Below are 13,546 nucleotides of genomic sequence, written 5' to 3' on the forward strand. Positions count from 1 at the left end.
TGCATTGTTTTTCCACTAAACTATATTAGAAATGCGTTCGAATCAAACAAGGTGCATCGTGGTGCACGTGCGTGTCGAACCGTGGGAGGATAACGGTACGATTCGATTCTTTACAGAGAACCGTTACACCCCTAAAAAAAAAAACACATCATGTGCCTTTTCTGTCATAACTGAGGCGCCATGGGACAGCATAACTAGAGTAACCAGTGGATCGATTTCAGTGCACAGCATCTCAATGGTTTTTTTCGTCATAAAGTCTGTCGTCAACGTGGTTTGGTATAATGATCTTCCATAACCACCTGTCTAACAAGACTGCATTCCCGTAGTCATCCGCCTCTGAAAACAAGATGACAGAACCACATATACAGGGTTTTTTTGTGCATGTTCTGATGCACAAGTTCTTCATTAAACACTAAATGTGATCCTGGACCACAAAACCAGTCATACGTCAAGTCAACTGCACCAGAGTAAATAAAAAATTTTTTTAACCAAACTAACTCCTGTGTGTAAACTTGCTAAGAATGAGACACGGCCTGGAAGTTCCTGTCTGGGTGTCTAGCAGTGTGCAGCTTTACGAGGGTTCGTGTTGCGTTTCCCAAGGACCCGCTGAGGCCAAATGGGGCCAGAAATGTAGGAGATCCTGTGCTGATGGATGCTGTGAAAGGCAAAAAAAATGTGGGTGTGGGATGATGCCAATGACAGCGAAAAACTAATGTTGGCTCCACCCACCTGCCTAAAACACCAATTAATGTCAAGTAAGACTGACGCACAGAGACTATTAAACCAACCGCTCACATGCACTAATGAAAACATACATAGACTAACTATGTATTCATACATTAAAGGACTTTTTCAGACACATTTGCACGCTAACATAACCATCTCTCTGTGAACCTTGTGGGAAAGTTTTGCCAGACAGTAGAGAAGCTAAAGACAGACAAACGTATCCGTGGTGTACCATCGAGCTCGCTCAACATGCATTTATACACACATACGGAAACCAAACCGAAACCAAATGATATTCTTGGAAACTGTGAATTGTAATAGAATAGGCTGTATTGTACTGCAGTCACTCAATTAATACCGAAGGGAACACCCAAATAAACACTTTAAACAAGTGCTTTCTTACATCCTGGCACAGGGCAAACCCGCAACTCACTTCTCCGTCCAAACACACGGCAGAAAGGGTGAATTTAACTTTGAGTTCATTTCAGTTCACATTTAAAGTAAAAAAACACACACTATAAATAAAAAGGTGGAATTGTAATTGTCCAACAAATAATTAGCACCTAATGTGAAACACATTCTTAGGAGACATATAATTTCATGCAAGACCGGCATTGTCCTCATTTAATTTTTGTAACTGCTAATTTCAAATGTATCCAACGCATAAAAGCTCTTTTCCGAAATCAAGTGAGCTGGTACAGATGCAGCCAGGGCCTAAAATTAACATTTAAGTGTGAAAAAGAGGAAAAATCTTTTAATCGACATTTTGTTGGTAACATTTTTAAGTATTCTAGGCGCAGCTGTAAAGCCCGGAATACACTGCAGGATTTTTGTCCTCCTACTGTATAAGATTTAAACTTGGGTACGACAGGCATGTAGACTGTATGATGATGACACGGAAGCTTCGGTGGCTGCGTCACACGTTAGTGCAACGTCACCAGCATGCGCTCGTGGTAAACAAAATTGTACGACATGGGACCACCGATGAAGAGCCACGATCACAGAAATCGCGACGATTGTTTCACGATGGCAATCTTACGTTTGGGACAGACAATAATCGTGCAGTGTATCCCGGGCTTAATAGGTGTGTTCGCAGTACTTTGACGTCATTTAAATAGTTTGCGCAGCATTTAAACGTGGCTGAAAATGCAGACTGTTGGCTCACCAATAACAACATTCTTACTTATATAGTTAGCTTTTTTATGGTGATATTTTTCTCAAAATCACATATGGGGGCACAGAGCTTTACTGCTGGTGACTAACTTGTTAAGGGCAGGACTAGATAAAAAACAAACCTTTATTTGAAAAAAAAACTGTTGTTCTCTTACTTCCAGATTTGGTAAGGTGTACACTTTTGACCACCACTACCATAATATTATGCTATAGACTAAAAATAATTATATTTTTAAAAAAAGGAATGAAATCAAACTATTTATGCACAACTAAAAAAAACTAGAGCCCGACCGATTTATCGTTTTGCCGATTTTATCGGCCGATATGAGCATGTCGCAGATATATCTGTATCGGCGTATAAGCCGCAGATATGCGCCGATATGAACGTTTGTTACAGAACACATTAAATGCAATTGAAAGATGTAAGTACTTGTTTGTCCAGCAGAGTGCGCCATACTGGTTGCTAATGGCGACCCAGATCACTCACTGTAGTGACACCAGCCAATCCCCCACCCCCTTCACTTCAGTCAGTCTCTCAGTTCAGGTGGCATAGAAGCAGTCACGCAGTGTCTTCTTCACAACATTTTTACACCTGGTATTAAGACGCGCTTTGGTCGATTGGATTATAAATGGACAAGAGAGACGCATTCCCGCTTACATTTGGTGTTTTTAATCCGTCTCTTTGTCGACTTGCGAGTTAAAACGCAAGCGGGAGAAATGACGCGAGACGGAGAAATGACACGTTTAAACTACGCGCAGCCGTGCACTTATATATCACTATATGAGATTACTGCTGCTTGTGTTGTTAGGTAACATGCTCATTTCAGAGCAATTGATTCAATAAGCTCGCGCAACTCTACACCCTTGCTAAATAAAAGAGGCGGAGCGAAGACGCTTTATTTTTATAAAAGTCTAAAGTTTGCACGGAACCCTGGGTTTGTGTTATAAAAACGTTGTGCACAACATTAAACATAGCTTACATTAGTATGTGCTCCGTCAAGCATTGTCTCCGTAACTGTGAGTGGCTAACTAATTTGTGAAGTACACAACTTACTGTAAAGCTAATATTAATCAATGACTTCATAAGTTTCTCTTTATAACGTTATTCTCGTCAAAACTGCAAATGATGCAAGTTTTATGTATTTTGTTCTCTTTGTGTTTTAAAGTTCTTTATAATAAGTCAAGTATACTGTTTAGTGCACTGTTATCCAACTAATTTTGGATAATAAAGTTTATTGTTAACTTCTTGCCTATAGTACATATCTGAGTCACATCAGTATAAGTGTTGGATCACCACATTTGTGAGTGATCACCACATATGTGAGTGATCATTGCATTGCATTGTATTTATTCATATACAGTATATTATGTTAAAGTATATAGTGTATTCTATGTACAGTACTTTAGTATAATTGTAGTATATACTGAACTATAATATACACATAAAGAATATCGGCCGATATATCGTTATCGGTCTTTTTTTACTCCCTAATATCTGTATCGGCATCGGCCCGAAAAAACGCATATCGGTCGGGCTCTAAAAAAAACTAAAACAAACTGAAATAAAAAACACATAACAATACTAAATATAAACTTTTTTTTTCAAAACTATAATAAACCTGTATAAACCTGGTGATATGAATTTTTATGGGACAGTTGTAGCCTAGTGGTTATAGAGTCGGGCCTGCAGTGTTGTGCCTGAACAAGATTCATTGAACAAAACAGTTCATGAACTAGTTCATATTTTGGGCGAACGTGAACTGAACGTACTGTATTACTGCCTGATGAACGCAAGGTGAACTCGTTCATTCTGGGGCTTGTGAACGGCACGTTCTCTCACTTTAATGTCATTCAGTTGGGTGCCAGATTTCTATAGAGTCTTCCAGGCGAAAACCCGTCTAAAACACACTGTAAACAGGCCTTAATGTGTAGCGGAAAAAACACCCAATCTGGCAACACTGCCACCAGGCTGCATACGTCATCAAAACAACAATGACTGGACGCTGCTATCCAAATCCCTGCCACGCCACTCACATAGTTTAACATTAAATAACATCATATTTGTCCTAAATCGTTAACGATTAACAAAGGCTGCTTACGCATATTCTGGATCTTGAAATAGACTTTGATTAAGCTCACGCTAGTTAACGTGCACGTGCGGTGTGCAATACCTGCGAGTTGTCATACACGCAACGCCTCGCAGCGCTTCTCGCCCAGAAAACCCCCTTGAAGCACTCGGCTAGCCTTTTTAAGGTATGTGCAAGCAAATACAAAAATTAAAAGACAGTCAATGCTCGTAAACCCTGGTTGGATAAGGGTTTAAAGTTGGATATGAAGATGAAATCTGATGCATTTACCTTCAGTGTTAAAACTGATAAAATAATTCCTGTCTGTGGTTCTATATGGGCTATAATGGCAATATTTAAAAATAATAATAATATGGAAAAAGAACTATAAATTAGTTAAAATTTTTGGAACTGTGAACTAGTTCAAATTTTTGAAATATGAACTATGAAGTGAACTAGTTCATTTTAAAATTTGTGAACTGTGAACTGCACTAGTTTATGTAGAAAGTGAACTTTCCCAACACTGCGGTCCTGTAACCCGAGAGTTGCTGGTTCGAGTCTAATTGCTCCCTGGGTGCTGATAGCTGCCCACTGCTCTGCGTGTGGTCACTACTCACTAGGATGGTTAAAAGCAGAAGTCACATTTCGATTATGCGATGCGTACTTGACAAGCTTGTCACTTTCACTTCGCTTTCACAATATGGACTTTAAAAGTTTAAATATTATCACAATATATTTGTGTGTTAATCACGGTAACAGTATGAATGGCGATATAAATAAAGCGCCATTAACCACTGATTTTGGCTACATAGGTGCATGCATTCTCGAGAGCCTCAGAAACACAAACATTGTTGTAAAAGTAAAACCAACTAATCTTTAGAAAGACTAAAATATACTAACAACATAACAAAAAAGATTAAAAACGGTAAAAATCCAAACTAAAAATTCTGTGAAAATGTTTAAAAGTAAAACTGTGCTAAAACAGAAAACATAAATAGTTAAACAGTAATAATTCACATCAAATACAAGTTTGAATTGTAAACACCTGCTAGGCATTGTCGTCTACAAAGTACAATTAACTTATAAATGTTAAGTGGTATTTATTAATATCATATTGTAATTATGCCTTTTCTGTGGTTGTCACAGTGCCACTATAATGTGTTGCTTTTCAATATCAATATACAGCTACCGGTTTAGTTGCATAGCTTTCAGCTGCACTCGTACAGATAAAAGTCGTTTACTTTTAAATTGATGTCGCTCTACATACGTCATCTGGTATAATTGAAACGATTGGCTATGAGCTAAGTACAGCCGCATTTGATAGACATTGTAGGGATGGGCATTTTCCAGTAATTTACTATTCGAATATTTAAGCTCATAAAGAACGAATATTCGAATATTCGTTTATTTAAATTATGTTAATTAAGACATGCGTCTTTTGTATTTTTCATTTTGTCATAATTTCACAGAAGGCTTATAATTAGGAAATATCCACAACAAGCTAAACTTATATTATGTATGTATATTTATGTATGTATTTTTAAGTTGAAAACATTGTAAATTGTATATATATATATATATATTTTAAATTCTTCTTAAAAAATATCCTACAGTAAAAAAGGCGTTAAAACCCCATGCGGAGCGAAGTCTGAGTCAGTCAAACCCTTAGTTTCAAGTCGGTCGTTAGTATGAATTCATTACTGTTGGATCTTACATACATTATATTATACCAAATATTATACAATAACCCCAAATCTAAGCGAAGTTTGAGGACTTGCGAAGTTTAAAGTTTCGGACTTGACAAAGTAGGCAATCATCATTTAAACCCTTAAACAGACTCCAAATAAGAGCCCGGAGCAAACGAAAAAACGCATCTACATAACCGACTGCTCAGTCAACATATAAATATCTGCTCAGTTTAGTTTGACATGTATTTGTGAATAAAGAAACCATCTTTACCCTACCTGCTTCGGTGAAAGCCCGTTCTGACTAGATACAATAATGCCGGTGCTGCGGAGAAAACTCTTCCTCGTGTTGCACGTGAGATGGTTATCCGATAAAAACAACAGACGGATTAAACAAGATTTAATATCTGTATTTAACATTATTTTACAAATAACGTAAGCTGGCTCGATAGATTATTGTTGACTGTGCAAAGTTACTAACGTTAGCTTAATTTAACAAGATTTCACAAAGACGGAGCTTTGCTTTTAAACAGCCATGTGCAGTTATCCGGTTCATTTTTGAAAGAGCACCGCATATAATAAATGTTCTCCGTTTCATTTCGTTCTCCGTGTCTGTCTCGTTATTAACAAAATAAAGTAGACTTTATAACAGAAAGCTTACAAATCTCTCATGATGTTTGATGCGGGCGGCGGAGAAGCACGTTTAATAACACGTGAGCCCTCACTGCCAGTTGCCAAATATGGCGCGGCGCGGCCAAACATAAAAGAAAAAAACTTAAATTCGTCTGCAATCTGCATTGCCAAACAATCAGAAATATATACGAATTAATGTTCATGTATATCTTACATTTAAGTCTGTAAAAGAGTATAGATGAAGTGAAAAAGCATTAAATAAGGTGGCACATTAAAAACAAACAAACATTCGAATAGCATTTTTTAAATTCGAATTATTATTGCCGATCGAATATTCGAATATTCGAATATCCGTGCCCATCCCTAAGACATTGTAGCGCCCAATAAACGGCTCTGGGCATTCGTAAACCACGCCTCAAATACGAGAAAATGAGCGTACGGTTCCCAGACCACGTCTCATTCTCTATGAGATTGGTCTGGTGTTAGCCAGGCTAGCAAACAATGGCAATATAGGAAAAAGTACAAAATCATTTGTCATGGTAGGTGTAAACACACAAGCTAAATCTGGATTTTTTATAAATTTGAGATTTCGGAACAAAAGTTTAGGGAGTTTGTGGGAAGAATTTATATGTAATCTCGCAAATGAAATGATATTGCACATTCCTATTTGAAAGATTAACTTTCCTTTCTCTATTCATGTGTTTGAGTTGCGCTCCATGCAAGTCATCAACCATTGGCAGGCTTGGCAAAAATTTCAGGATGCAGAATTTTAAAAGCACTATCTAAGCAGATCTAGTTTGGCTAATACACTGATATTTCACAATCATTAACACGCTAACATTTGGCGCTTTTCCATTGCATAGTACCCCATGGTTTGGTTTAGTTTGGTTTGGGTCAGTTTACTTTTGGGAGCTTTTCCATTGGGTGCAGTATGTAGTACCCGATACTGTTTTTTGTACCACCTCGGTTGGGGTTCCAAGCGACCCGAGCTGATACCAAACCTGACGCGAAAACACTGTAGATCACTGATTGGTCTGAGAGAATAGTCACGTCATCGCTATAATGTAAAGATTAGCTTTAGCTTACTGCTAGCTTGCGCTGTCTCAAAGCAAACATGTTGTCATCTGTGCTCTGCTATAAGTTCCCAAACTCCCTTTTAGCGATGAAAAACATCCACAGGTTGAGAATCCGGGACACCAAAACATTTTTTCCAGACTTGCAGTTTGTGGCGGCACATTCGCGACGTGCACGTCCGCATTATATATGCTTAAATGCAACTTCAATGAGGCTCAGCAGAGTGCCGTCGGCTGACGCCACGAGTGTTTGAACAGAAACTGTCATGTGAGACAGAGGTAACGTTAAACGCAATGTGCAAACATCTATTTGTGGTGTTCAATTTTGATTTTGTGGCGGACTGAGAAATAAATAAATGTATGGGGATGTACAACTACGCTCTCACTTGTATGATGTCACAGCTGTAGGCAGCGCAAATATAACGACATGCCTATAATCCCTCCCACTGCGAAGTGATACTAAACTCGATGTAAAAGCTAACCACGCCAAAGTGAGGTGAGCTGACCCGACCCAAACTAAACTAAACCGTGGGGTACTATGCAATGGAAAAGCGCCAATTTATTCTGCAAGTTGTCATGACTGAATATTTTTATTTTTATTTTCTTAATGATAATGTATTGAATTATATCTGAAATAACACACTGGTGTCAAAAACTATTAAAATCAATTGTGATCGACTCTCTTGTCCATGATGGTCAGGATGCTACCTACAACATGCAGCTCACTAGATTTTTGAATATGCAGGGCTCCAGACTAACTTTTTTCACTAGGAGCACAGTGGCCCGCAACTGAAAATTTTAGGGGCGCAACCAGAAAATTTAGGGGCACACACCATAAATCAACATGCTAACCAAATATTCACATTTCTACTAATTTCCACTGTATTACTAATAAATACTTTGATGATAGATGCAGAAACTAAAATGTGCTGCTTTCAAATTCAGTGTCACATCACAAAAAATGGTCAAATTTACTGGTCGCACATGTGCGACTTGATGTAAAATTCAGTGGCACACTCTCAAATTTTGGTGGCAAAATGCCCCCATTTGGTGGCAGTCTGGAGCCCTGATATGAGATAATGGTTGCAGAAAAATATTGATGCTTTCTGGTGTATAAAACACTGCATATCTTTCATATTTATTCAAAGAGACAGTATTTTAAGAAGTGAGTCACAATTTGAAGAAAAGAGAAATGAAATGTAATTGTAAGCAGAAAATAACCGAATAATAGATGACCAAGTAACAAATCTAGAGATTTGGTATAGGGAAGGACAATCTATTGCAACAAAAGAGGAATTTATCACGAGGCAAAGCCAGCATCCAAAACCAATGCAGAAATAACGTGCAGTAAATAGAAACGTAATCATTTTTCTGCTGTCTTGAATATTTGCCACAAAGTGCTTAAAGTAAAAAGGTTTTAAGGCTGGTCTAAACCAGTATTTTCATAGTGTAGCTGGTAACTGAACTGAAGCTGGCTGACTAGGTACCAAAAACTCATGAGGTCTTGTCATGCTCGTCACAGCTGTATCACATCGCATCTGGTTAGGACACAGTGTAAAGTGTTTGGGTGAGTCACCATATTCTTTGTATGAAAATACCCAAACAGTTTCGCTAATACACCACAAATGTAGGATTCTTCAAAGCATATTTATTTTAGATGATTGACTACGTGTGCTAACCCCTTCACAACAAAACAAATTAGCACCATCCTACGAACAAATGACAGAGACGTGAACCTCAATAACAGCTGAAGTGACACAAAATACACCAGAACGGATCCAGAGCACAGAGAGGGGAGAGATGAGAATGAGACCGAGCATCACCATCAACACAGCGATGCACGTTACCATGGAAACGCCACAAAGAAAGAGACTGCTGGTCGTCATGGTTACCATGCAGCGGACAGTGAAAGGCTTTACTGCATTCTGAGAAAGTGTGCCGAGACAGAATCCATGCATGTGAGCGTGTGCTGGAAATATGAAGAGTTGAAATTAGGTGGTTTAATTGTCGAGAAGCAGACACATAAACGTATAACTAGGCATTCATTTAACTACACTGTACCATGCAGGTTAGTTAACCACTTGGACCTGGAATCGCGAATGTAAAAGAGATCCAGTCAATGTGGTTACATTAAACATCTCCTGAACAATTTAGGATCAATTTGAAAAAGCAAACCTATGGTGATGATAAGCATGAATTCATGCATGTGTTTGTGTAACACTGATATATTGAACTGACCAGAATGTTCTGTACTATTTCAGATAGGAGTGATGCCAAGGTTTGGCTCAAGGCCTCAGAAAATATATCTATTTCACATACGCACAGTGCAAATGTCGAGGTCGATTTAATAATCACAAGAAGCTTCAAAGATATTAAAAGTCAGTGCTCTTGTGCAACATGATGTCCTTCCACAGGAAACCGGCGTTCATATTACTCCCCTGACTGAGTTTTAAAACAATACCCGCTATATGGCGTATCAGATTAAACTAAAACGTGTACTTTAGATGAGTACACCATTTCTCATCCTTCTCTGTCAAAAAAATGAAAGACCTTCGAACTGAGGATATATCAGAAAGCTGGTTCTTGAAATAATCATATGTATGAGACAAAACATGCTGTAATATCTGCTGAACGGTTCTGCTAAAGTTGGGCAAAACTTGATATCAATGTATTTGTTCGCACAGTTATCAGTGGTAATACTTTCACTGTTAAGATTTGAGATCTTACTGTTATATGACATGTGATAGTGTTTGGCAATATAATCCAATTATACTTAAACCGCCATCTAATGCAGTTAAGGCAATCCTACAAAATATGAACAACATAAGGGGTTTTATGAGATTACAGAACGATTCACCCTTAAACCAAGAGAGCTGGGCTCTATACAAATTCAATCATATTTTGTTGTTATATAACATTTTATGCATTTACAACAAGCGATTAGTATAAACAGTTAATTTTATCCTATGTTTCTAACATGTAATGGGTTTCAGGGCCAAACATAAAGAACTGCCCGGTGGCCCAGGGCCAGCATGAGATGTTGGGCTTCTTCGGCCTCAGTCACTAAAATTATTTTCTGCCTGTGGCCGTTTGTATGTATTCTTATGTAATGTTTCGATCAAGACACATTTGAAGCGTCGCGAACATTAACTTCTCTGAAATGTCATTAGGTTTTCGCCTCTATGGGTAAATGAGTCTGAATGTGTATGTCAAATTCAATCAATGGTGAGGCTTAACGACAAAGACGGTGACGCGGGAGCCAGGAAGTATATCGCTATCTAAAATATTGCCAAAGACGGCGTTACAGGGACGCAGGAAGTATGACAAGGGAGACGCAGCGCCTCGTTCCCTTCTCAGGGAACAACAGTTACATACATAACCCGAGACGTTTTCATGTGTCAAACACAACTAAGCAAAAAAATCAACATTCACATACTGAAGATATAAGCATTTAAAGTGAACAGCTTAGCACGTGTGCTTAAAAAGTCTAGAATTTTTATGATATTATCCTACACTACACAGGGAATTCTGCATAAAATAGATTTAAGCACTTTCAATGACCTGTATCTATGTATATTTTCCAAAACTTCCCCAGATTCACAAACTTTCAAGGACCCATGGGAACCCTGGGTAAAGCAAAGAGACATTAAGATGGTGCCAGGGCCCACTAATTATGAGGCCAAAAAAATTATTTAACATCTTGGAAGCAGACATTTACTTGGGTAAAACATTACGAAAAAAATTATGTAGTGTTTTGCAAACTTTGCCGTCAGTTTCAAGGTAAAGCAGACAAGCAGGCTAGGAAAAGCTAGCTGGTTTAAGGTTGCAGTAGCTGGTTTAAGCTGGTCCTCCCAGCCTGCCAAAGTTGGTCAAGCTGGTGGGTCAGCAGGTCTGCCAGCCAGACCATCTAAGCCCGGCTTGACCAGATTAAAACACAGCTAAACCTTCTTGCTACACCAGCTAAAACCAAGCTGGGAGACCAGCAAAAACCAGCTCACCAGCATATGCTGGTTTTAGCTGGGTTTTTTTCAGTAGGATGACTGTGTCCACTGACACCATACTTTGAAAAACATTTTTGTTTTAAAGATGCGAAAATTAAAAAAACTGAGACTTCAGGGATAAAAGGTCTCAAAATTTAGTATGATAAAAGCAGACTTTTAAAGCCATACAAAACTCTTCTGTGCACATTGGAATGACAGAGATCAATAAAATCTCGTTACATGGTTTAAAAATGTTCGTATAGTTTTAAAAGCTTTTTGCAACGCATCACCGAAAATAATGTTGATCGAATGACTTGAAGCAGCTTTCAGAAAAGTTTACTAGGCTATTTAATGTGTGTCGCCTTGCCAAACTCTGAGGAAAGATTGTGCAAGTTCATCTGGCAAAACTCTCCACATCTGGATAATATTACAAACAGCGTAGACGTGAAGCCCAGCACCCCTGCAGATAAAATACATTTTTTTATTTTCAACTAGATTTACACGTAACTACTAAGTTACCTAATGCTAACCTGACTGTTTAGATTAATCTTACTAACTATAATTGTAACGTTAGGCCAGTGCTGAACAGATACGCAAACACTGGAGTCGCACAGCTTGTCAACAGATGTTTTCCTGTAAACACAATGTTCACAAACTGATGAAACGAACGAACGCGAGATCGCCAAACGCGTTGTGGAAAGTTTTAATTGGACACGCCGTCTTAACGCAACGCTCGTGGCGCGACGCTACGGTTAAAGACGTCAGCCAGACACATATACACACACAAACTAACAGTTTAGTTAAAAAAAATAGTGTGAATGGATAGATATATCTAGCACAGCGAAGTCGTTGCAGACCACCACTGCAGTCTCTAAAATGGCCTTGCGTCCGGAGCGTTTTATGGTTTGGAGCCCATACGGGTTTGCAAGAATTTGAAAGAGAAACTTAAGCGGTATTTTCCCAGCAGCTGACCATAAGCTATGAGGTTCAAGCCTACATGGACACAAAGTTCCAGCGAAATAAAGCGTGGGAAATAAATGGAGATAGGATGGGGTTTGTAACGTTAGGATGAGACGCTTTGATGCTTGCTTGTTGGTTGGCCTGCGCACTCGGGCTCTATAATGTACGACCGATAACAAAAACCCTACTTACTGTTAATTATGGCACGAAGACATTCAGGCTTACCTGCAATCGCTCCGACGCAGGCTGCCACATTTTACCGGATTCTAAGCGCGATCTCGGGCTGGAAACAGAGGGGTAGTCCGGCTATAACATCTGCTCGTTAGCGGCGCTTTCTTGCTCCTTTCTCTCCTCCAGCAATCCTAAAAAAAAAAAAACTACAGAAAGTAGACGATGAATTCCAACGGTGAACTCCGCCTGAGAAACACGCACAGTCTCTTTTCTTTCTTTCTCTCCCTCTTTTCTCTCTCTCTGTCCTCCGCCCCCTCTCTCTCAACACTACAGCTGCTCTTACCGGAGTGACCGCTAGAGGTCCGTAGCGGCGCTTTGGATTCCAGATCTATGCTGCGCGTGGCAATTAGCTTGCTTGCTTATGCCCTAAAAGTATGTAGCCTACTGATTTTGTTTTGGATAAGTATGTATATTTCAGTGTGAAGCAAAAGAGTACGCAAGTATTGGGCGCGTACTGGAAATGACAGCTGTTGTCTAGACCAGTGGTTTTCAAACTGGGGGCCGCGAGATGGTGCCAGGGGGGCCCTAGTTTTATGACATGTTATGAAATACATTAATTTATCACGAATTCTGTGTAATTAAACCTAAAAAAATAAGGCTACTAACCAAAATCACTACTTTTTGTATAATTTAATGTTTTTTTAATTAAAATGTTGAGTTTTAGAACAGTTTTTTTGTCACAAATTTTCTTTGGGGGGCCATGAAGGAATGCACCGTACACAAGGGGGGCCGCACGCTGAAAAAGTTTGGGAACCACTGGTCTAGACCAGGGATTATCAGTCTAGACCAGTGGTTCCCAAACTGGGGTCTGGGGCCCCCAGGGGGGTCGCGAGACGGCGCCAGGGGGCCCCCAGTTTTATGACATTTTTATAAAATACATTAATTTATCATGAATTCTGTGAAATTAAACCTAAAAAAAATAAGGCAGCACTACTTTGTATAATTTAATGTTTTGTTTAATTAAAATAAATTTTATAACTGTTTTTTTGTCATAAATTTTCTTTTGGGGGGCCGCGAAG

The 13,546-nt window shown here is 38.9% G+C and overlaps 1 protein-coding gene across 1 annotated transcript in view; it reads right to left on the bottom strand.

Moving 5' to 3' along the window:
- Positions 1 to 12,784, bottom strand: part of pid1 (phosphotyrosine interaction domain containing 1) — a 33,971-nt gene extending 21,187 nt beyond the window's left edge. The window contains exon 1 of the mRNA XM_055174066.2: positions 12,522 to 12,784. Coding sequence (XP_055030041.1) covers positions 12,522 to 12,551 — 30 coding nt within the window. The 5' untranslated portion in view covers positions 12,552 to 12,784. The remainder of the gene's footprint in view (positions 1 to 12,521) is intronic.
- Between the last annotated feature and the right edge of the window lie 762 nt (positions 12,785 to 13,546).

Source organism: Misgurnus anguillicaudatus, chromosome 15 (genome assembly GCF_027580225.2).
Source record: "Misgurnus anguillicaudatus chromosome 15, ASM2758022v2, whole genome shotgun sequence".
Lineage (NCBI taxonomy): Eukaryota > Metazoa > Chordata > Actinopteri > Cypriniformes > Cobitidae > Misgurnus > Misgurnus anguillicaudatus.